The sequence below is a fragment of the Pygoscelis adeliae genome, unplaced genomic scaffold (assembly GCF_000699105.1).
Source record: "Pygoscelis adeliae isolate BGI_AS28 unplaced genomic scaffold, ASM69910v1 Scaffold38, whole genome shotgun sequence".
In the NCBI taxonomy this organism is placed as follows: domain Eukaryota; kingdom Metazoa; phylum Chordata; class Aves; order Sphenisciformes; family Spheniscidae; genus Pygoscelis; species Pygoscelis adeliae.
This window is the reverse complement of record NW_008825614.1, coordinates 9,630,620-9,656,960: the sequence shown is the minus strand read 5'-3', so window position 1 is coordinate 9,656,960 and position 26,341 is coordinate 9,630,620. Positions and strand designations below refer to the sequence as shown.

Here is a 26,341-nt window from a genome sequence, read left to right as displayed (position 1 = left end):
AATCTGAAATAAACATTTTGGTATCATGCATAGATTTGGCTGCATAAAGAGACAGTCCCAGCTGATAAAAAGGCTATTAAACAAAGCACAATACCAAAAGGCAGAGATGAAGTTTTCGGTATTACGTGTGGATCCTCCAGCTTTTCCACAGTACTGGAAGGCTCCAACTATATTTCTGGAAAAAGTGTTTTTCTGAGACAGGTTTGCAGTAGAAAGAAGGGACACTGCACAGTTTTACACTCCAGTATGACTCCAGGCTCAGTCTCCAATTCCCAAACGCCTCTGAAGAAGAGGATCCTGCCATCTGAAATGGAAACCTAGACAGAAGTTTGGTTTCATTTCTCAGTAGAATTCTCTCACTACTTTTCCATTCATTGTCATAAAATTCAGAGTTTCTTTCTGAGCTTGTTCTATCTTCTTACCTCTGTTGTTCTTGGTAAGCATGCAAGTCAACTAAAGCAGCACTCCCTTCTTTAGCAACTAACCTTATTTTCTTCACTCCACAAAAGGCAGGTTTATGCCTCCTGAACAATGCCAGAAATCCCTTATAGCATTTCATTTACAGTGAGAGAAATCCAACTCTGTCAGTGTTACTTGCTGTAGACCTAACCAGAAGAGAGGGCAGTGAGAAGAAACCCTGAATTAGCTCTGTCCTTGTCTGCTTGAAGGTAAGTGCCAATACTACTGTTGTCATAAACATCAAGAGTTAACAGAAGAGGTTTTAAAAAATATGCCTTTAATTTTTGTAAATGATACGTTACTCTGAAAAGCAATAAATAAGGACGTTTTAAAAATTTCTACTTGCCCTTTTTGTAAATAAAAGGTTTTCTAGCCATGGAGGAAACATTATCACAAACACAGTTTGAGATGCTTAAGGATTATTTTTACCCACCAATTACAGAAGTTCTACATGTCAAGTGAGGTGTTAACTATGTGTCCCCATCATCTTTAAATTGCACTCTCAGATAATCCAGCATCACAGACACCAATTATGCATGTATTTAGACTCATACAAACTCTTTTGTGCAGATTCCAATTTCTTCCACACCGGTTCATTCAGAAATACCACCAATTAACTCAGTAGAATCCCATAAATTACAATGGCTACATAAATTATTATGGCTACGGGATTAGAATTAGGACTTGCTATCTTTAAAGTCTGCCCTTCCTGGTATCTGCTCAACATGTTCTTTTCACTGAATCTGCAAGAATCATAAGCAATTTGGTAACAAAATGGAACCAGAATACAACGTGCTCTCTACGAACTACTTAGTGTAGGAAAAGTCTAGCAGTTTTGTAGGCACGAGTCTCTTGGGGTTATTCACTTGTGTATAAAGAAAGTAGCTCTTGACTTTTTTTTTTTTTAATATTGATTTAGAGCCTTTCCCAAGGAATGTGAGCAAATCCCCCCCACCCCTTGCCCCCCCAGATCACACTCTTACACTAGAGAAAGGCCAGATATATGGGGGTGGGGGCAACTGTTTGAATCATTACAAGCTATACTAATTGAAACCTGCATCTTAATTTACACTGCAGAACCTTCACAGACGAAGCTAGTGAGTTATGCCTACATCAATGCCCATAGTAAAGAAGAGTGTATGTATTTATGGATTACAGATTGGGTTCTCTGCGCCCACAAAAGAAATGCCTCCTCAGCAACAACTTCGGATTCCTAAACTGTAGTAAACTGGCACTTCAGCAGCAGATGCTAATAAAAATATACATAAAATTTCTTTCAGTCATTTATTCTAATTGATTTAAAACCTCATGTGTCTTCCGCCAAGTGTAAAAACATTTTAAAGTCATACAAATACAAGTGACCCAACAATTCTAAATACATAGTCCATGGTACAATAAAATGAAATCAGCACATAGCAGGGATTATCCACTTTATTTTCTTTAGAAATGGATCAATGAAATCACTGTGCTCCAGGAACACACTAAAAAAAAAAAACCTAATAGGACTTTTACACCAGGTAGCCTTCCCCTTAACAAAGTTGTACATTGCTTATAATAATGCAGATTGGATCTGGAATAATAGAAACATGAATCCAGTGCCACCCCAGAGCTATGCTGATAGCAAGTACATTCACAAACAAACCCTCCCCCCCAATTCTTCAAGACACCTGCAGAGTCCCATTTCTACAGCTAGCTAAAAATATTCTTGTTAAAATAGAAAAAGATTTTTCTACAAAAATTTGGGGGAAAGTCATGACATTTCATCTAAACTGCTTTGCAGACAACTAAGTACAATGATAAATCAGTCTTCCCAAGACTTTCCCTTCCAAGATTTCACCCGGATTTTCACGTTCCTAAAAATAGTCCAACATTGCCACCATGTGGTCAGAGACGGCCACGTCCCTCGTGACAGATGCATATGACGTCTCGGAGAAAATCCATGAAAAAATACCTAGCCAATGAATAACCACACTGCAAGTAAAAAAGGAAAACTGAATTCTGAGAACTGAGTCCTTACGCAGGGAAACCAATTCTACATATGGACCAATATAAGAAAAATAATTTAAGATATTTTGTGATTAAGTCTTCAGTATCGTGATGCTCCCCTCCCTGAAGGCACAATCCGTTTCCGCTCACTTCTGTCTCAGTACAGCGTGTACTTGCCAACAAGCAAAATCTATGTGTATGCAAAATGCCTAAGACCATTCATTTCTTTAAAAGTAAACGTACTTGAAAAGTTTGAAACCTTTTTCCTGGAGTTCAGGAAGCAATAGAAATTAAATTTTAAAATCATCTTTCACATAGACTTTTTCATTGCCGCCTTTCTCACACTGAAGAGATATGCTTCATAAATAATATTTAAGAAGTTGTCATCATTCTGAAAAACAAAACAGGTAATTGTTAGTGCACGATAGGTGTTCTTGAGTAAAGAGATGAGAAGTTTTTTCCATTTCATGGATGAAATACTTTTCAACCTTATTCTATTTTAAAACGTGAGCAATTGGAAGGCTATTTCCTTTACCAAAAATATGTATTATTTCCAAGCCTCGCTAATAGCCTTAGAAGAACCGGATGTGAATATAAATTTTATTGCAGCAAACATGACTATATAAGAAGTAATGAGTACACAGAAAGCAGATTTTGGATTTGAGTCCACTGTTCTTGAATGATATCGCAGTGACGATACAATCCTGTAATTTCTTCCCTCTGCCCTCATTTACCTAGGGATTTCCTTAAGTAGTCTCCTCCATTAAGTCAGTGATAATTCTAAGTATGTCTGAAGGAACAGCGAAACACCCTGGGTTTTGATCCTATACTAAATCCTACCTGGGCAAATCCTTGCATCTTGTTTAGCTCTTTCGACTTAATGCTCCTAAACTGACGCTGCTCCTTTTGCTCTGATGCTTGTTTAACTTTCTCCTTCTGAAGATCATTTTGCAAGAACGGGTCAACCCACATTAAGAAACAATGTCCGAAGTAGCTCGCATAAATTTATGAAGATTATTAAAATCAAGATACTATTTGAGGAAAATCAGGAGCATTCAAGATTGTAGTTTTATGTAACGGAAAGTAACAGGTAAGAAATTGGCAGTAATTTCCAGGTAACTCTGTTAATCCTAACTGCCACCAAGAACAACAGGGTCAAATATACAAGTACAGTTTCAGACGGTATAATCCAATTTTCCTTGACTAGTTTCTTTTTTAACTTCATATACGGTTTTCCTACTATCTAGATACTCGAAGTATGTAAAGACAGGATAATGTGATATTTTATTTTTTAACCCCAAACTAAAAATACAGGGAAAAAATGTGAAAAGCTTCTGATTTGTTAAAGATACTGTTTTCTTTCTGGGCCTATAATTTAAATCGCATTTTAAGTGAGTAACTTCAACATTCCAATGGCGACTTTTATTTTTATTCCAAAGCCATACAGGCACATAGTTTTGGCCTACAAATTGGACTCTTAAACCTGTGTCTCTATTCCTTATGCTTTATAGCCAGGTCTTTAGTTATAAAACCTCTCCTCAACCTCTACTCTTTAGATATTCATCACATGGCAAGTTAAGGAAAAAAATATTCATAATCACTCACATCATCCCAGAGCAGTAAACAATCATCGCATACATAATGTTGTTAATGCTTTGTCACATTTAAACCTGAATAACTGCAGCAAGAGGAATTTTAGCATTTGAACTAAAGAATTACATTGAATAGACCGAACTAGTATATTTTTGGGTTATCTAACCCATATTTTGACATTGCTTACACTCATCCTGCAATTTTAATTTCCCATCTGAATTCCTCTTACTGCTAACATGCATCTCAAATATTTGGCAGCTAGGATAATCACCCATTATTTATCCTTAGCTAAAAATATAATAGATACCCCTCTGGCTCATAGGCCGACCTTATGAAGCTTTCAGTCATCTTTGTTCTTTTCCGTCAAATTTATTATCTTTCCTGAGCCCAAAACCAGATGCATTAATCAAATTGCAGTTAAGCCAGCAGTGTGCATGGAGAGGCTATCACGTCTGTGGTCTATGCCATAGTGCTCCGTTAACATGCAGCCAGAAGTAGCACAACTTCCACCATATATTCCAATTACTCATTTAGCCTCTAGACAGACGGATGCAAGCGATTATGAGGTGCTTATCTCAAAATGGGAATCAGAATTTTAAGCAAAGTAGGAGAATTCTTGGTGCTTTACCTGGATCAGGTGTAGCAGTGTTTCCTGCAGCTGCATCTTCGTCATTGAGCTGCTGTTGACCACAGATGGCTCTGGAGTTTGCAGTGGCAGGAGAAGGCTAGCTGAGCTAGCAGCAGGTTCTTGGTTTGCTGCTGTTAACCGCCCGCTTTCATTTGCTTTTGGTGGAGCAGGTGTGGACTGAGTGAACACCATTGGGGACATCAGCAAGGTAGGAGTCACAGTGGCAGGGAAGGGTTGAGGTGAGATTACCTGTCCATATAAAAATAAAGTCATTGATTAAACCTATCTACTTAATTCTACGGGAATAAAGATGATGAAAACTGCGGATTGATTTGCAACAGGTACAGAGGCTGCTGGAGATTGATACAGTTCTGTGAAACTCCAGTTCAGGATCACCTATATGATCTATTTCCAGATTAAAAGGTCTTCCATCCAATTTGAGATTGCAGCAATAGATTCAAGTGTGATTAAGTCTATCTGATAGGCAAATGATCTTAGGACAAGAGCATTTTAATACAGAAATCAGACCACTATTAAATATCAGCACTCTTAGAGACTGCACCTGTAGAGTTTTCTATATCGGGACAGTAAGTCATTAAGTTTACTCTTGGAGAATGTACTTACATGCAAATACCACTATTAAAGACTAATCTTTGTACCTAATATTAGAAAGTATTTTCCAATTATAACTTCCAAATCACTTTATGAATATATATATGTATATATTTTTTTCTTCTCATTTTACTTAAGGAGAGGGGAAAGAAAACAGAGATTAAGTAATTTATCTAAAAAGCCACAGCAAGCTGATGGCACTGTCAGAACCGACTCCTAACCAACACTCAGTTGACAAAATCAAAAAGGCCCTCAAAGAGAAGGAAAACCTTGATGCTGCAGTAGTTCTGCAAGTTCCCTCAGTCTCATATCCATGCCAACCTGCAAAGATAGGTGCGGAAGAATTTTTACTTTTAAATTTTGCAATGCATCTTGGACCTGTAAAACATGCAGGATTAGCAAATACTATCAGATATAATATACAACATAATGGAAAGTTTATTCACTCAGTTTGCAGATATTAGAGCTCTCTCCAGGTAATTCTAGTAATAAATCTTAATCCTAATCAGCCATCTCCTCGCTATTCAAGTATCCGATCTTTTTTTCAAAGAACAGAACATACAAAGGAATTCATACGAGCTCACCAAAGCTCCTCTCTTTCAGACTGAAGCATGATTTATTGCTCCTGTATGAAGGTGAAAGGCTACTGAATCACTTCACTCTGTGTCCTGGGTTACATTTCAGTTTTGAAGAAAAATTAAAATTAAGAAAATAAAACTGAGGTTTATCTCCTAGGTTTGCAAAACAATGTAGCTTAATATTAAAGAACATTTGTAGTTTTGTTGCTTGTCTTACTCCTAGTTATGATTGTTTCTGAACATTCTGTTATGACAAACAAGTTATGACATTTCTGAACAATGTTAGTTAGACTACAATACAAAGAGAAATAGAAAGAAACGAGGAGGACTGAGATCTCATGCTGTTTTACACAAAATTTAAGGAAGCAGAAAGACTAGGGGTCAGGAAAGACTCATGGATATTAGAAAGCATGCAATACGCACCGAATGCAAAAATCTCCCAGTTCATGTTTTAGGTAAATATTGTTTCTGTTTCTCAAATATAGAGTACTACTTAAAAACAAAACTCTTGACCTACAGCTTTTTTCCTACCCCATGACATGTAATCATAACAGCAATCATTACGTCTGTGTTACAAGCTCCTGAATGAGTTAAGGTATTCCTAACTCATTGTAGGTTTGCTTCAAACAGTAAGGTAGTGCATATGTTTGTGCACCTATACTTGAAAAACAATGTTCATTTTAGAAGAAAACCAATGTGAGTCCAAAGTGACATCCCTCTGTGGAGCGAGACCTTCAGACTGCGCACAGATGTTCTCCTGTGAGAAGACTGGTCCCCTGCCTGTGGAAGATTGACTACCTCCAGGCACTTACCGCAACGCTTCTGCTCTACTCATCCATGCAGCTGACGTAACTTCTCTTTAATTTACCTCAAGCAAAATTGGCAGGGTTTGCTTAAACCAGATGATTCTTCCTAATGTGATTTAAACAATGCACATACAAACTGCTCTCCAAGGGCAGGAACCTCCAGCAAAGGGATGGTGGTGAGCAGCTGGAGGAGATAAACTGTCCCACTAATATAGCTGAATCTACGCCAGACTATGTCAAAGACCTAGATGACACATCCTTCAAAATCAAGACATTTCTCTCCAGAGTCCAAGGCAAATAAACAAAACCTGAGACAAACTGTGCTCCTCATAATACACAGTTACTACTGTCAAACACATATAATGTTGTGGTTTAAAAGCCATATGAAAAATTATTTGTTTTCCCTGGACAGAAACAGCTTTTTGGTAGGACTTGCCAAGCATATGGAAGCTATAAGGAATATGCAATATTGCCATCTACTGGTGACACAGCTAATATCTACAGGTTACTGCAAAACTTAAAATATTTTGTGTCCGAAGAATAGAAAATATATGTATCATTTTTTCAGTGCATAGCATTTGTTTCTGTATGCAAACATTAAATGTATTTTTTGCTAACAGTTCGTGCTCAAAGCTTCTGCCATTTAACAAACTTACATAAACAACTTTTTTTTTTTTTTTAAACATAAAGGCAGATTTTAATTTTAGGTTTAGTTCAGATCACCTTCAGTCACTGGGACAGCTGACACCCACCAGAAAATGGGACGCTGATCTTGGCATTACTAGTGCAATTCCTATAGCACCATACCGTTGCTGAAAACACTGAAAATGCTCTGTAGGGACATAATAGCCTTTGGGTCAATCTTCTAGCTTTGAGTAATTTCTCACAGGACATAACAGCCCTTCCAAAATGCTGTTGATCAACAACTTTCCCACAGAATCTAACCTGAGTTGCTTGTTCATCCAGCCTCTACTGAATTATCTCCAGCTTTATCAGGTCAACACTTAAATCTCTGAGTCACTAATAACAGAGTAGGAGTCTACCATCAGTTGTGAAACAATGCCGTAAGAACAATGAAAAATGTGCAAAATAATCATTGCAGCATATAGTAGTCCTTCGCTGAAGCACAAATGCTAAGACATGTTTGATATTTTGCATGGCTGCTGGCAGCTAGATGACATGAAAGCTGGCAAATTCACATAACACCATGAACTAAGGAATGCATTGGATCTCCTGTAATGCAAACTGGCACCCTCCGTTGCTTCCTACACATGCAGAATCCCACGTGCATCAAATGCTCCTCTGGAACATCAGCACCCAGTGGGTGCTGTGGGCCTCTAACTGTTTTTAGTGGCATTACTTAGAACTGAGAACATTTAATCTAAGTATGGTTCAGGAAATTTAAAGACAGTTACTATTAAAATAAAGCTGGCTACAAAGCTAACATTACTTTGTCTTTCAAGTTTAATTGATAATTTTTTAATTGATGTTTAACTACAGAATCTTAAATTACTTTTCAAAACAAGTTTAATGTACCTATTGCATTCCTCCTGTGCACATCTACAATCTCATGCTGAAACTGCAGCCAGGACAACTGAGAAGTAATAGTGCAATGCTCACACCAAGGATACTAGGTACCATGCACATATTCAGAAAATGTAACACTGTGTACAAAATACATTCTTGATGGAAAATGCTCCAAGAAATGAGAAAAATGGGCTGGAAGATAAGTGGCCTTCTGAAGAAAAGATAAATTTGTGTCAAGGTTATTGTAAGCACTTTCAAAACCATAATTCTGATTAACATAAACACTTAAGCATGCATGTATCTATAATCAGGATAACTCATGCCTAACACTAAGCATATGCTTAAAAGCCCACTGCAGATTAATGCTTTTTTATTGCATCTTAAGTACACGTTACTCACTGTCCGCATAAGGAATACTTCACAGAACAGGGTTGGCACCAGACCAGACTGAATGCTTCCGAGTATTATTCTGCAGCTTTTGCTTTTTTCCTTTTTTTTTTTTTTTTTTTTGGTAACTGGTCTCTTCCTTTCCATGTGGGAGATCACAGTTCTTACACCATATGGAGATGCAGCAGAAGCCAATTTAAACTTGGACTCGTAATGTGTCAATTGTGGAAAAGACTATTGCTTTCATTTTCTCAGTGCTGCTGATGGATCTAGTGTGTTCCTTTAATAGGATTTTTCCAACAACTGACACTGTCCAGATACCTTTCTATTCCTGCCAGACTTTTTAGAATTTGCTTTCTCTGTATGCTGAATTGTAATAAAAGAGGCAATACCAAAAGATAAATAATTACAGAGAACAAACCTTTTGCTGCATTTGTTGTCAGAATCTGCTTTGATCAATTTTGCATGAGCATGTGCAGAATATTTGTGCCAATCCAATTTCACTCAAATGTCTGTCTGCAGGCATAGCAGCACTTAAAACCTTTGGTCTACAGCAAGGATGATGTTAGAAAAAGATTAATGTTGGTTTTAAAAGGTGTTTCAAATTTTTATCTTCCAATTTTTCTTTCAAAAGTAGGAATATTTCATGTGGCTAATTCATGGCATTCTACAGGAATACAGACTCGTTCCTTCATTTTTAGCCCCCTCTCCCTTTTTTTTTTTTTTTGGCAATCTGCTGCATGTAAAAGAGACCATTCCTTCCAGATTGCAGAGCTTTAGGTGTCCTAAACAATAATTAGTCTTACTTTCATCGCCGTTTTTATTCTATGTATTAAGTCTCATAAACAATACTAAATGTGTCGGAAGAACTGCATCTAATACTGTTTTGATAGCAGCTGTGGCTGTGTCAGTCCGTAAAGCCACTCCTAGGCAGTCTCAATCTACTCGGTCTGCTCACAGCCATGCAAAGCAAGACTGAGAGTCTCCTTAGTTGCCTTTTTTTTTTTAAGGCAAACTTGCAGCAATAATTGCAGTGAATAAGACTTGTTCCAGTGAAGATTTTTCTCTTCTCTCAAGCTATTGTTCTATTCGTACTCAAGCATAAAATTATTGCAATTGCATTATGTCAGACCTCAGTAATTCCCTTTCCATATTGCAACTAATGCTGGCATCATTTTCTTTCTCAAATATACGCAAAGTCATTCGCTACATCAGCATCAATACGGATTTTTCATTTGAAAATATATCAGCATATTTGCCATTTTTTATTTATGCATACTGGCTTATAATGTGTAGCCTGGCACTTGCATCATTTCACTTTTACCTTCAGAGTAGGAATGTCTTATGTCTCCATGCTATCAGCACATTTACCAGTGAATCAGTCAATTTCTTTCATTTATAGCAGGCAAGTTCCATTCCCAGTGAAAACAGAAGTAAATTTTTGTGACTCTGGATCCTCTTTTTATTCATTAGTACTCCACTGGAAAGTCAGATTACCACCTGTAAGCAACTGATCCTGAATAATTTCAATTACTACTCCCCCCAAAACTCTTTCACACAGATTCAAAGTCATGCTGCTTTAATTAAAAGAATAAAAATAATTATGCCTATTTGCTACATCAAATTCATCTTCCCCTGACCTCTCTCATGGAATTAGAAATCTTGACCTGTCATGTTAGCGACTGATGTGGCCCTTAATTGTTAAATGACTGTTTCAGCCTCTATCCTACGTGTAGGATAACCTTCTAGAATAAGGAGGATTCTTGGAGCATGCTGAAGTATTCTGTAGTCTTTCATTCAGCTTTTTAAGAAGTTACAACAGAAAAGCAGCTTTTGTACTTTACACTGAAAAGGTGAATGCTTTATCATTTGGATAAGTAACTTCTAGACTCCAATACAATACAAGTCAGACTCCAGTACAACGCAAGTCTTGTGGACAGTCTGTCCACAACAAAAGAAGTTAGAAGGGGCTTAGATGCTCGCTCATCCCCAAACAGGACATTTAAAGACATTCAGGTGTAGAAGATCCCACAGAAAATGAAGTTGTTAACAAAGACAGTAGTTGTCCAGGATGGGACATTTTGGAATTGCACATGATGCTTTTCTGAAGAACAGAAAAATGCACTCATGAGAGAGACCCAGTCTCTTGACATCTCCTGCGTTAAGACACCAATCCTACTTTTAGGGTCACAATCACCAGAATTAAGGCGTTTGGGTTTTTTGAAGGCATTCAGGCACAACGCCTTTTTACAAAATTATACACAGCAAATAAAAAATAGCTAATGAATAGCTAGAAGTAGCAGTTAAGGTACAAGATAACTAATTCAGCAATATACAAATACTTCAAAAAACTGCTGTTAGAAAATAAGTGACATTTTAAGCACCTTTTGCACATTCAGCAACTGGCATACAAAGGAATGCATACCTGTACAGAGAAAGCTACGACTAATTTTGTAAGAAAAAATAATTATTAAACCCAAAATATTACACTCAATAACCAGCAATTACACACCACAGCCTGAGACCAAATATGGCAACTGAAAACTAGGTGACTTTTCAAAGTGCCACTGGACAAACCCAAGACTGCAGTATTTTTGGTCATTATTGATGTGCAAGAGATATAACCTTCAGTATTTACAGTATCACAGCTTGGTAAATCATAACTTACTTGATGTTGTTAAATTATCACCTGCAAAATGAATGATGTGCAACACGTAGTAAGATAGTAACAAGAATATACTGGCCAAAACAAAACAAAGACTAACCTTACAAAATTCTGAGTTCAAAAGATTGCTAGATTTATTTATTTATTTATTTTAAAATCTGAAGTTGCGCAGTTACCTGAAAGAGAGAGCTCTGTTTTTCTGTACCCGGTGCCTTTTCTATCCAGGAATCCAGCGGTTTCAGTGTACTGGTATTCTGAGTAACAGGAAACTTAGCTGCCAAGGTTGGTCTGCTGGATACGTGCAACTGTTGTTCTTGTTGCACTATCTGGAGTTTTTTCAATAACTCTTGCGGTGAAATCACCCCAGAACTGGCTGCTTGATTGCCAGAGAGGGATAGTGGCTGTCTAGGAAGTTTGGATTGTTCTTTACCAAGTGTCTGAGACTCTAAAGTCTGGCCTGGTAGGGAACCATTGAAATATACCAAAGGTGGCTGGCTCATACTGTTTACCGGTGCTGCTGGTGCTCCAACAGTAGCAGGAGTCCTGGTGAACACAGGTGTTAAGTTGTTGAGTTCACAGATCCTGTTGCAGTGGGGTCCATTTTAGTCACTGACCCTGACTGACCCTGTAATTTCTGTAATAAGCTCTGAGTGCCAGCAGTATCCTGAACTACATGAGATGTTGCAATACCGTGAGAAGTCACAGGTTGGAAGAGTCCTGTGAAAGTCTCGCCCACAGGGTGGATATTGCCATTTTCAGAGAGTCGGTTCTCAGGAAACTCAGCAAGCGGACGAAGGTCTGTTCCACGCACCATAAGCTTCTGAATGGCGGGGCAAAGCTGTTTCTCTGCAGAGGGCGAATGCCTGCTAGGTTCTTCGTAGGACAGTGAACGTACCACACCTTGCCTAACAGGAAGATTCTCTTGATGCTGTTTATTAAGCGGTTCTGAGACATCTGGCTTTTCTTGTTTTCCAAACAGTGCTGTCAAAGACAAGTGCTGTGGTTCAGGATCCACATTCTGTGAGGCGAAAAAGGAAAAAAGTAAACATAGCTCCCTCATGCATAAGTTACATTAAGTGGCGACAATATTTAGCCAGCAGTATTCAAGGAAAAGCCGAGAAAACCACTATGCTCTCTTCTCCCAAGGGAATTTTTAATAGTTTTGTCACATAGGAAGGGCAAGAAGACAGTTGTCAAGCTGCTAATGTGGGAGAAAACCAGTGAATCAGAGATAGCAGTGGCTTCACTTTAGATACCATGAAAGAGAATCTTCCCTTTCAGCCATCAGTACAATATTAGTAAGAGACAGAAATCTCTCCTTGTGTGAAGTAGGGCCACTTCTGGTGCATCTCCCTGTCACAGCTGAATTCAGTTTTTAGGATTTTGCAGCGTGATTTAGCTTGAAGATATGTCAAGAGACTTTTCTTTATTTAGATTAACTGAATTCACCTAAAGAAAAAGAACACAAAAAATGTGGTCCAGCAATTGACTAGACCAGCTTGCGATCAAAGCAGCATCTGAAAATTGAAAGACAAGTATTTCTTTGTTGCATCAGGATAGCATGCCTGTAATTTATGTGCTTCCACATCATATGGTGGGGGTTGGGGGCTTTTTCTAAAACAGATTATTTTTTCATTAAAATAATTCCTTACTGTGATTCCACCTCAAATTCTTGCACTGACCTTCTGACTCAAATAAATATTCCTACATGGCTACTCGGTTACAGCAGCACTAGGCAGAAAACACAAAACATTTTACCTTGCTTTGCTGAGATATTCGTTGATGCTGATTTTCGCTAGGCTTCACTGGAATTGGTTTGATTAGGTTGGGGTTGTTATAGATTGCAGAGGAACTGGTTATTTGTTTTGGCTCTGAGCAGGTCTTACACTGCAACAGAAAAGAAGTATTTTTTAGTAAGTGGAACAATATCTTTTCCCATAGTTCTCCACTATAGTAAAATCCAGACATAGCCAAGTACTCAATAACCAAAAATATTAGTTGCAGCACTGATTATGAAATGTTATACTATTAAAAGAACTATAAGAACTGCAACCTAATTTTCTAAAACCACAAAGCATATGTAAAAATAAACACTTGATTCCAAGATTCCCCGAGTACGAGGCTTCCCTCTAATGTAAATCTCAGTTCTCTTTCTTATCTTCTGCTTTTCCAGCACTTTAAAAAAATAATTTAAAAAAGCACCTTAGAAACCAAGCAAGAGACGTGCTTTTCCTGCATCAGTAGGCAGCTAGAAGTAGTTTAGATACGTGAAGGATTAATGTGCCCATAAAGAACATTTAAAATGCTTTTTGTAAAAACTGGAATTATGTGTCAAACTCTTTTACATAAATATTCCACATTGTGGGAACTTGGAGGGTACATATACCCGCACAGAAAAATAATTAAAGATTTAATCTATTTGTAGAATCAGTATGTTTTCTTATTAAATATGACAGGATTAATAACGATATTTATAAAAAGATGGGCAGAGACAGATGACAAAGTGATCAGGGACATGGAATGACTGACATATGAAGACAGAAGGGCATGATTTAATTCAGAAAAAACGCACAAAAAATGCTGCATGAGAGAATAAATGAAATAGGAAAACGTGAATAACATGGTCTTATTTACATTGCACAAAACATAAGAATATAGTCAATGAAACTAAAAAAGCATTGGGTATATAAGGAATGCTATTGTCAGTAGAAAAGAAAACAGTATACTGGAAGTCACTGTTGCTTGATACAATTGAAACCAAGAAACTGGAAAGACTTTTTAAAGAATTATCTAACAAAAAGTTAATCCTATCTAACAAGAATATCCATAGTTAATTACCTGAATTTGATGGGCTCTAAATTTTATGCCACAGGACTAACGATTGGGTAAGGAGTGATCAGTTTTGGTTTCTCATTCTTTCCTCCAAAGAGACCGGTCTTGTGCATTACTGGGGACAGAGCCACTGCTGTGTGATTATGAAAATGTCAGTGTCCTTTCCAGAACTTACCGAGACAAACTCCTTAGGATGCAAATGTGTTAGGTGAGAAAATAACCCCCACTCTCAAATACACAAAACTGATCATTTAATCCATTTCTGACATCTACCGCCAACAGTAAACAAAGACACACTGGTTCCAGGGCTGCTCAGTAAAACAGAACTTGAGTTCTTGAGGGGACTCGAGGGGCTCTAGGAGGTACTCAATGCCTTCTTTGCAACATTTGTCCTCAGGAATCCCAGGCCCCTGAGGCTGGCGGGAAAGTCTGGAGTGATGAAGACTTACCCTCAGTAGGGTAGGATCAGGTTAGATAGCACGTAAGCAAAATGGACATACACAAGTCCATGGGACCAGGTGGGATGCACTCATAAGAGCTGAGAGAGATACCTCTCTCGTTGTGAAACCACTCTTTATTTTTGAAAGGTAAAGGCAATTGGGAGAGGTTCCCAAGGACTGCAAGAAAACAAGTATCAGCACTATCTTCAAGAAAGGCAAGAAGGAGGATTTGGGGACCTTCAGGCTGGTTTGCCTCACCTCAATCCCCTGGGAAGGTGATGAAACAAATGGCTTCCTACTGGAAGCCATTTCTAAACATACTAAAGACAAGAAAGTGATTGGGAGTAGCCAGCATGGATTTACAAAGGGGAGATCATGGTTGATCAACCCAATAGCCTTTTACAGTGAGATGACTGGCTCAGTGGATGGATGATGGGAGAGCAGTGGATGTTGTTTACCTTGACTTTTGCAAAGCTTCTGACACTGTGTCCCGTAACATCCTCAAAGACAAACTGATGAAATGCAGACTAGGTAAGTGGACAGTGAGGTGGATAGAAAACTGTCTGATCTGCTGGACTCAAAATATTGTTGGCATAAAGTCCAGCTGGAGGCCAGTCACTAGTGGTGTACCCCAGGGTCTGACGTTGGGGTCAACACTGTTTAACATCTTCATTAATGACCTGAATGATAGGGCAGAGCAGCCTTGCAGACAATGAAACAGGGATGTGTAGTTAATAGACCAGATGGTTGTGCTGCCATTCAGAGGAACCTTGACAGACTGAAGAAATGGACTGACAGGAACATGAAGTTCAACAAAGGGAAACCGAGGAAGAATAACCCCATGCAGTACAGGTTGGTGCTGACTGACTGAAAAGCAGCTTTGCAGAAATGGACCTGCATGGACAAGAAGTTGAATACGAACCGGCAACATGCCCTTGTAGCAAAAGAAGGCCAACAGCATCCCGGACTGCATTAGGCAGAGCACTGCCAGCTGATCAAGGGAGGTTCACCTCTGCTGAGCACTGGTGAGACCACTGGTTGGACCCCTCTACTGAGCACTGCAGTGCTACGTCCAGTTCTGGGTTTCCCAGCACAAGAAAGACGCAAGACACACGAGTGAGTTCATTGAAAGTCTATGAAGTTGATTTAGGCACCTGTCAAGCAAGGAGAGGCTTAGTTTCCAGAAGAGAAGGCTCAGGATATAATATACACACCCGATGGCAGGTGTATAAACACCTGATGGGAGGAAGTAAAGAAGACCAAGCCAGACTCTTCTCAGTGATGCCCAGTGAAGACAACAGGCAAAAGGCAAAAAAAAAGTTTAAACAAGATTTTGTGTATTCATAAGAAAAAAACTTTTTTACTTTAAGAATGTTTGAATACTAGAACAGGTAGCCCAGAGAGGTTGTGGAGTCTCCGTCCATGGAGATATTTAAAACTTGACTTAACGTGGCCCTGAGCAACCCACTTTAGCTGATACTGCTGTAAACAGGGAGGTTGGACTAGACTATCTCCAGAGGTCCCTTCCAATCTCAACGATTTTGCGAGTCTCTGCTGAAAAATCATCTTGTGGGCATTTGGACAGTCAAGGACTTCTGCAATGAATTTGAAGACACGATCTTGCAAAGTAGAAGTGTAGTTCCACTCAGCCACTACCTAGCTTTCTTCTATTGTATGACAATTTTTGGTTCAAATGTTGCTCTTAGAAATAACTTTAAAGCATGCAACAAACAATCATGCCACAGGGTGGTTAGCTATTCAGTTTGAAGAAAGAACAAGCACCTGTCTCTTCTTTCCTGCTATACCCCTGCTGCATAAAGTGGCAAACTTTCTCAAGCACTAGATTGGAAAAAACATGAAGAACAAAGTACTGACTTTGGCAATAATGCAGAGCTTCACAGCAAAATTGAATTTCAGTTGAATATAAAACCCCGTAGCAAGTGCCTCATGGCTAATCTGAGCAGACCACATTCAACATGTAAATATATTTAAACTCAGCTACATTTTTTGACCTCTCGGGGGAGGGGGGTGGTGTCAAAGAAATAATTTTACTAGAATGTGGTACCTCATTCACCCAGAGCCTTTCTACCCATCTCACAGTGCAGTGCAAGTTTTATGACTAAAGACGTCCCAAAATTCAAATAAAGCACTAAAGTCCAAAGACTGTTGATAGTAAGTAAAACAGTTTTCTTTTAAAGCTAGTCCATGCTTACCTCCCTTCTGTATGATTCAAAGCCTGATTAATGGAAGCACTTGACAGAAATCTACACTTAACTGAAGTTTCAGTTTTGCTTTGCAATTCATATTTAAAATAGTTATGAATGGATTTCTATGAAAAATCATAACAGAAAGAAGCCATGAAAAAAAGTGTAGAAGACAAGCCTACAACACTAACATAACTATTAAAGCTTTCACACTAAGGAAAAGTTTCCTTTCCATTTATTAGCTCCGAGTTACATTTATCAATGCACTGCTCAAACAAATTGTTTTCTTAGGTTCTTCCGAGCTTACATGTTGTTATCCTTGAATTTGAGTAACTTTATTTTTTTGTTTGTTTTCTACAAGCTTTTTTTTAATCATTGCCTTCAGGCAGTTCATATAGACCCTCAACAATGTCCTAGTACAGAGCCTTCTGCAACCTCATCAAGTTTTTAACTTTAAATACACTACAACAAATGACTGAATTATTCTTAAATCACTTTCCCCACCCAGTTTCTGACTGGTGACTTATGTTGTCTCTCATTCACTTAATGACAATTAGGCATCTTACCTAGTTAATTATCAGATGAAAGTTTTTTTCATAGTCCAAATAAGTGCTTCCTGTAGCCCCTATCTGATCCATACAAAAACAAGTGAAGATCATTTTCTTTTATAGATTGGACAGATCCTAACCCGTTATGATACTACATGGACCAAAAACATACTTCAGTAAGATTAAATAGCTTTTTTTCCTCCCAAACTGTTCTCGTTCTACAGGATGCTGCCTTTTCTTCAATATTTCTCCTCATTGTTGCTATTTTTCAGCATAGCTTTCTGGGCAAAAAAACATATAAGCACGTATTTAAACTTTTTTCTTTAACATGATGGATAACACACTCTAGTGTATTTCACAATGAGTTCTGCAGAATTTAAATAAATCCATTTGGCCCTTATTTCTCCAGGATATTTTAATAGGCTGTCTTCTTCAGAAACCATGAGTACCATAGATTGCACTATCATACTCTGCGTGATCACAGAACAAAGCATATAAAAATGAGGTGAGAAGCAGTAGAGTTTAACAGTTATCACTATATGAGCATTTTTCAGACCAAATTCCTCAGCAAAATGAACAACAGTATACACAAAGGCCTACAGAGAATGATATTGACCTGACTTGCTATCATTCCCATGATGTGATAACATGGCTAGTAGGCTGCTATCAAATACAGGGAAGTATGCTGAAGAGAAAAAAAGCCTGTGATGATTTCAAAGGAATCTGTAACTACTGGAGCTCAGAATATAAGGTCATTTGGGCCAATGGGTAGCATGGCCTTGCTGATGAGAAAATTAGGAGCACCGGAATGACATTTTAAGCAACTGTCAGGTGGACAGGTAAAGAAGATATCAGATGCCATCATCATCAAACAGCAAAAGCAGCATGAAAGAAATGTCACCATGCTCTTTAGTGATAGAACCAGAAGAGTACCCATCAGCTATGACATCTGACAATTACTACATCTTGCTTCACAGGTCTGTCCTTTAGTCATGTGTCTTGTTCAAAGCTATGCTCCTATAAAAGATGCATAAGAAATCAAAACGTTTTAAGATCAAGTCAAAGAAATGCTAAGCAACATTGGAAAAAAAACCAGACATATGTGGTGAACGTCAATCAAAAAGAACAAGACTACCACTTAGGATGTTTTAGGCAAGTTTGGTATAGTCAGAGACATCTGAGGCAAACAACTGCTCTGTGTTGTGAGATTTCATAGTCTACCTGTACAATATGAACCTCAAGCTGAACAGAACATTGTCAAAGGAAACAAACAATGGACAAGCACGGTACCTCAGTATTGCAGTTCTCCTGAAGCAAATACCATGTCACTCCTCAATCTCATGCTCTGCAGCAAAAACCTGACTTCAAGACATGTGAACTGCAAAGATCTATCAAGTACAAGGAGAAGATGCTAGAAGATCTGATACAAGGAGAGAAGGCCAGCCAAGACCTGATGGAACTTAGAAGAGCTTTGTAGATAGATGGCTACGCTGAAAGCAATGAAGTTTCAAAGCTGTCAGAGTTTGGGTGCAGAGCTAAAAAGCCCGGGAAACTGGGGATTTCGACCTAGCTGATGTAAAGCAGCCATAAGATGACATTAATGAACAGTCACATGAAGGTGTACAAGGCGCTCTGCAGAAGAGACAGGCTAAGGAGGACAAGAACCGTCTCAAAGAAGAGCAGTAGCAGAAAGAATTTCCAGTCAGAGCCCTGCTTAAATGAGACATACAGAACTAATTCAGACTGTTTAGGAATAGTAGTGTAGACTCTGCATCACCCAGGCTGAGTATGGCACAGTGCCCTCAGGAAAGCTAGGCCTTCTGGGTCCTACTATCAAGTCTTTCACACAGTTAACAAATCAAAAGTTAAAGCACCTGAAAACTTAGAAACTATATTCCTGTTTGGGCAGGGCAATACCATTGGAACATTTTGCTGAAAGACAGTGAAGAAGCAGTCAAAGAACAGAAACAGAAGCCCAGAGGCCATGCTTGCTTGCTACCAGAAATTATGTTCTTATCAAATGGTTGTGTGTAATGAAGAAGGAAGCTTCAGTTATTTGGGGCACATCAACCAGACAAAGGATGTCCATCTAATCTGACCTTTAACAGATCAAAGACGGTGTAGTAAATGGGTAGATGCTGTAGAAGAATTGTGCAGCACAGAGCTAAAACCAGAGCTTGTCTTGTAGTACAAGACAAGGCACAGTGGTTAAGGAGAAAAACATTTCTGTACCTTCGTTCTGTACCCTAGCAGCTCTTCAACTGTTTATCTCCCTAGCTATCATTATGAAGCCTGCTAATACCACTTCTTCTTACCAGAGATCAAGAAAAGGCAAGTGTGCATTAGAAGTACATTTTTCAAAAAATACTTTAGTGGTTTAGCAACTTAAAGCTCCATTAATAAAAAAAGGAGGGGAGAGGCTATGTATTTTATTTTTCATGTAACTTTTAAATGTGTAACTTAATTTGGGAATAAGATATACCCTTCAAAGTTAGTTATACTCTTAAAAAAAAATAAAGTCAACACTGGACTTAAAAATTGAACAAAATTCCTTAGATGCTTTGAAAATTGATGTTCTTATTCTACAGCTCCCAACACTTTAAAACACCTTCTTCTCCAAAACCACACAGAATTAGAAGAGGAGAACAATGTATTTCATAACTGACTTCAGCATATCAGCATTGTAAGTCACAAGACATACACTGGCAAGGATGTAGATGTCATAAAGCAGCCAAGAAGGCATGACTGCTGTGAAATATATTGACATTAAATACAAAAATGGTTGTCATTGCCTTTATTTATCACACCCTTCCTAATTTTATATTACTAACAAAACAAGAAAAAACCCACATGTCCAGTTCTTAAGATGTCAGATACTCCTAGTACTCATGTCCCAGGTAAAGAGGAAGTTTTCATGTTATTTCCGTAGCAATCACTTAAATGCAGAAAGATTAAAGATGAAGAAGCAAATTTGCAAAACATCTTACCTGCAGGAAAAAAAGAAGTCAAAAACCTATTATTTAAACAACAGATCTTCTAGAATTTCCTCTCCTTTGTCTTGATTTTCTGTGTGCTCATGTAGAAACTGAAGGTAACTTTTTTAAAGATTTACTACCTCCTTCTCACAGAATCTGAAGACAGCCTAATATTTTTCCAGTTTTCCATTTACAGTATTTTCAAGGTTGTTCAATGAAAACTGCTTAAACATTTCATAATATCTCAAATCACACTCTTTTTTGCCAAGACTAGATACTGATTCAGTATTAAAACATAGTAAAGATACCAGGTTTTGGAGGTGTTTGTCCACTATGATACATTAAATCCCTATTACAGAAAATATGAAGGTCCTAAGCATCAAAAGAAGCTATGTCACAACAAAAAGGGCAGCATTTCACCATAAGTCAAATAGTTTGCTATTATCTTTCTGAGGATCTTATTAGCAGCCACATTTCAGAAAAATAACTTTTTCTCTCTTTAAATTGCTTATGTTTAAGATATATATATTTCTAGACTCAGAACACTTAGGAGCTTTATTATTCCATGGCAACACATATGAAATACAGGAAACAGCAGTAGGAACCTGCAGGCTCTGTAACAATTTGCAGCGTATATATGAATAGCTAAAATTATTAGATCTTTATTCCCCAAAGTAAAACATTGTTGATTGCTCAATAATACAGAACATTATTAGTCCATTAGTTACTTCTTTATTTAGAAGCCTCAGAAGACCAAAGCAGCACATGGGCTGAAATCACACTACATTGCAACCTTTTCATTTCCTTCCATTAGTGTTTGAAAGTAGCTACAACCTCAATTAAAAGCAGTAACTTCACTGTTAAAGGTCTTCTCTGAAGGAAGTTATTTCTGCTAACCACAGAAACTATTAGCAGGTTTGAATACTCCACCCAGAAAGAGGCCACAACTACCAGGTGCTACTCAATAAGCAATAAGCACAGGAGCTCTAAGGGTCAAAACGAAAGCCAATTTATACTTGTTCTTACCTCCTAGCATTCAACAAATAATCAATCATATAATGTTCTCCTTTCAGAAGTTTTTATTGATGGCATTAATTTCTTTTGAATCTTTAGCAAATTCTGACAAAACTTTACTACCAGCCACTTCTACATAAAATGAGAGAGCACGCTGTCCAAAATCAGTTTCACTTTGAGTAAAACTATTTAAAAACAAAACAAAACCTTTTGTATTTTAAAATGTAAAGTGTGAGCAAGTTGGCATCATAGTATCGCCAAAAAGAAATGCTGTCTATAAAAAGAGGATGTCTCACCTTGGTATACTCATCTTTGGCCTTGGTAAGCATCCGTAAGATATCCACTTCTTTGTTATTAGCAGAATTCATGATCATCGGGGACATTCCTGTTCCCGTGCCCTGCTGTGCTTTGATTCCTGCTGAGTTAGGCTGAAAGTTGGAGGTGAGAGGAGAATATACAAGACAAAAAACAGATAAAATATAAAAAGTTTAACCACAACTACTTCACAATAATTAATCAAACTCAAATATTTTCTTTCCCCCCCCTTCTACGTTAAAACAAGTGTAAAAAACCTCTATTAAAAGATCTATATTAAAACATAATTTGACCAGACATGAGATTCATTTTCTCCAATCTTGGATACACTAGGCTATAGACTAAAATTTCCGGAACTCAGTCACAATTTCTATACCCAGAAGGAGCAGGGAATTTATAGTGTTATTCAGTTCTGCTAGTGGTGGAGGATGGCAAACACACACAAATCAGTCATTAACTACTAGCAAATGACCAATTTCCTGCCCCAGCTGTTTTATTATTATTGTAGAATACTGAGAATTAAAACATGCAGCCAACTGGCAGAGTGACAGGGTATTTTTTATCTATATGCAACACTGCTATTATGAACCACTACACGTGGTTTACAATTGCATGAATCCTCTGAAAACTAGTTTTTGTTGTAGTAAATTACCAGTCTGAGAGTACCTAATCACCACCAACTGAAACTTGAGCTAGTTAACTAAAATTAGCCGTCAAAAACCTGGGTTTCCTAGGGTTTATTGCTTATTTCTGTAAATTCATCCCCATCAATTATTTCTTGGGTCACAACTGACTCATTTTAGAGCTGCAGGATATACAGCAAAACCAACAAAACCCCCTAAACAAACCCCCACCCATTGTCATAGTCCGTGTTTCACAACATTTTGTCACTGCAAAATGAAAAGCAGCAGGTACTACTTTAAAAAGAGATATAGAGGAAACATGACTACCTTCCTATCCAGTTTTTTATAACAAATCCTATCTGGAACATAGTGGTAGAAGAGTTAAAGCGCTTTACTATGGATCGAGATGTGCAAGGATGAACCTTGTTTGGACTTGTACTGCAGCGCACACAAATGGACTTTTGGGCACTTGGTAACTTTGGCAATCAAAATTGGTGTCACATCCTCAGCATGCTTCTGGCTACAGAAGCTGTTAAGACTGGGACAGATGACCTGAAAAGGAGAGATTCACAGGTGTGACAGTGCCTTTGCATTGCACTCTGTTAGTACCTAATGCTGTCAGCTTGACTGTATCCACCTCCCATGGCTTTTCTTGGGATGACAAAGACCTGGCTCTACGTCATCCCTCCTCCTGTCCTTCAAAAGAATTGTGACACAATGAAGTGTCCAACCCTATATACCGCAGGCAACCGGTATATCCAATCTCTGCCCGTTCCTATCGGGCTCCTTTACTATATCCTCCACATAATACCTCTAAAAAAATTTAGATTGCGTATGTTGATTAAAAATCTGTAAGACTTCAGCTGCTTCCTCCTCCAAGCAAACATGAAAAACTGCAGAATATAGTCATAAGAAAGGGATCATTGCAAACAAGCCCATCGTTTGGCCAACCAGAGGGTAGAGCAGAAGAATGAGCCCTGTCCATCCTGAACATGTGAAGAAAGCAGTGACAGTGAAAAAACTATCCGTGATATTGTTAGATTAAAATACGGCTGAGAATACAGTTCTGTTAGAAATTTTAATCTCCGAATTGATTGCAAAATTAAAGATAGTATAACATGTATAAAATAATATTATGTACACAAAAGTAATGAATTCAAAGCTAATTAAAGTCTTGCTTTATATTCCAAAAACAAAACGAATTTTGTACATATTGGTAAGAAATGAGGAAGCAGGAATTCAGCCATGATGTAGAAACAGGATAAAACCCACAGAAATTGTATTGTTACAGTATGCCTTCATGATAGCCCGCACTTACACCTATACAGGAAAAAAAGGTTAACAGCAACATTAAAAAAGAAAATCTCCCCAAACTGAAAAGTATATTAAACCCCCAAAGAATACAATTCTTCAAAACAAATCTCTGAGTCATCAGGAAATAAATCAGATGAACTGTTACACTCTGATGTAGCTGGAAAGCTGCACAGCAAATTATGAAAAAGTATTGCAATACAGTGACTTATTTCTGATTATACAAAATGCAGGTGTGTGAATTTTACTTGCAACAAAGTCTATAAAAACAGGTTTAAAGTAGAAAGGTACGACCATCCTAGTAATATAATGTGCATGTATGTACAGAAATACATACATAAAAAAAGCACAAAAAGTCTTGTTTACCCATCACTTACTTTTTCATGAGCTCTGCAATTCTTTGGCATTCTTCCTTATCATAAAACCAAATCCCATATATGGACACTGTAAATGCACATCAAACACAAACTATGAGCATCTTCTCAAACAGCAGTTCTACCTGGTAGATATTTAAAAGTGACCTGTAATGGAATTTTTAAATTTATTTTGGTCTTATGTTTTCCCCATCTATAAACATAAAAATGACACCTCAGATCCTCCAAAATCAAAAAAGCTCAAAGGCATATCTCTAAGGATGTAAATTACAAGCTCATGAACCTTCAATAAAGGCAGAGGTATTTGATCCTTTTCTTCAGAACACTAAACCAGAGAGGTTTTTTTTTCTTTAAAACCTTTTCCTCTGTCAATTTTTTCAGTTGTCATATCGTATCCATTAGACTCCAATGGCTAGTGTACTGCAGGTAGTGTTGCACGCATATATAAGCAAGTAAGATCTGATTAGTTTTCAACAACCTTCAGGCCTATCTTATACATCACCAAATTTGTTAGAGTAGTACTAACACACCTCTGCCTCCCTGCAGATTTCCTGTAATGCTGCCCATTATTTTCACCACCAAAGAAGTAATTATGTGTAGCCAACCCCAGGATTAGAATATCTGTATCTAAGTTCAGACCTCCACTAACATAAGTGCCTGCAGCTTTGCACAGCAACAACAGATTTAAATCTACTAGTAGTTCAAGCTTCTCAAACGTACACACTGCTAATGAAACCATCATGATGGTAATAGCCATAATGGAACTGTAGTTAGTGCAGCTTCCACCATAATAAACAGGAAGCTTTTTCCACTCACAGCCATGTTATATAGCTCTTGTAAGACAGCCTGGGAATAAATCTACAACACTGTCTCAAAACAATCTGTTCACATTTGCCATGGTAACTGTCCTAGTTTTAACCTCAGGCACAAATTTGCTGCGAGAAGAGGAAGGGAGAAGCACTTAAAGGGTTAACATGGATCTTCCCCTCTCTATCACCACAACCTGGTGCAACATCTGTGTCCCCCTTAGGTGATACGGTAGCAAATAGGTAGCCACTGTGTTTCTTCCCCCTTCCCCTTCCTACCATACTGCAGGGAAGAGTTTTCCCTTCATCTTACTAAGAAATGGCAATTCCTAACATGTCTTCAAACATAGTAGGGGCTAGATTTTATTTGAAATGGATTGAGTACCTGTTTAAAAAAGGAGACAACACTGACCCTGATCATGTAATATTTCCTTGTATTAGCAGAATCCAAAAGCAATCACTTCCTCAATTCCACAGAGCCAAAAATGTAGCGTATGATATGTAAGTTGGCTTTGTTAATGTTTGGAAGGAAAACGAATGTGCAGCTGTTTGTAAGACACAAGTGTAATACTTATCTCCATTCCCCCTCAGATTTTCAGCCATGTGGTGTCTTTTATATAGCTAAAAATGGTTCAACTGTTTAATACAGCATACTGGTGAAAAGCCTAAAAAAAAACCACAAACCAACAGCCACCCTGTAGACATACAATAAATAACTTTTAAAAGATGTACAGTCCTTTTTATGATTAACTTTTGAGAAGTGTGATGATGATTCACCTCAAAAAAGGCAAGTAACATAATATGTGCCAGTGGTTTTACAAATGTGCAACATAAGAGCTGATATGAACTGCACAAATAATCTCCTTTTCATAACATAGATATTAATATTAAAAATATGCATTTAAAATAGACATTAATATTCTAACATATTCCAGTAAGCATCCAATAATAAACTGCAAATGTGTAGAAAAGTGTGTGAATGATTTGCAAGGTTCCAAAATACCGACCTATTATGCAAAACTATACATCCTTCTGACGAAACACATCTGAAAACTTGTTTTGTCCATTTACAACGCAGCAAGCAGACTGAAAACCCCAGACAAGTCAAATTTGTTTTAATCAAGATTCTTCTTTGTTATAAAAGAATCCCCAGTGCAGAAGAGTATTGATGAAACTTTGGCCATCTGCTCCATCCTCTCAATTTTTTGAGGTGCTGGCGGCATCACCAATGTGCAAGACAGGCTGAACAGCCTCACCTTTTGGCCAATTGATCAAACATGTCATAGGCTATTTATGAATATCTGATAAATTTGAAAGCTGACAGGCCCATGGAAATACTGCAGTGCTTCTGGCCATTAAAAGTTGAAAGACTGGAAACAACAGCAGAAGCAAGCTAGTTTACCTCAACTCAGTGGCAAACACAAGTAAACTGTCTGATTACCAGTATAAAAAGACCAAGACAGATTTTACAGAACTACAACTAATATTTTGAAATACAATTCAAACAAATGCACACCCATTTCAGATCACAGAATAAGGACACTAAGTATTGCCTGTCCCACCAGACCAAACCACCGCTCCGACAATATATCACAACTCAACTGAAGCTTTAAGTCAGGATATTGCAGATCCAGAGACCTTTAGCCTCGATGTTAGCC

The 26,341-nt window shown here is 37.9% G+C and overlaps 1 protein-coding gene across 1 annotated transcript in view; it reads right to left on the bottom strand.

Annotated features, from left to right (window-relative positions):
- Positions 1-1,876: 1,876 nt before the first annotated feature.
- DCP1B (decapping mRNA 1B) overlaps positions 1,877-26,341 on the bottom strand; it is a 59,427-nt gene continuing 34,962 nt past the window's right edge. Inside the window, 8 exon segments of the mRNA XM_009333025.1 lie at positions 1,877-2,836; positions 4,667-4,915; positions 11,418-11,804; positions 11,807-12,259; positions 13,000-13,128; positions 21,551-21,666; positions 21,669-21,682; positions 23,881-23,947. Coding sequence (XP_009331300.1) covers positions 2,756-2,836; positions 4,667-4,915; positions 11,418-11,804; positions 11,807-12,259; positions 13,000-13,128; positions 21,551-21,666; positions 21,669-21,682; positions 23,881-23,947 — 1,496 coding nt within the window. The 3' untranslated portion in view covers positions 1,877-2,755.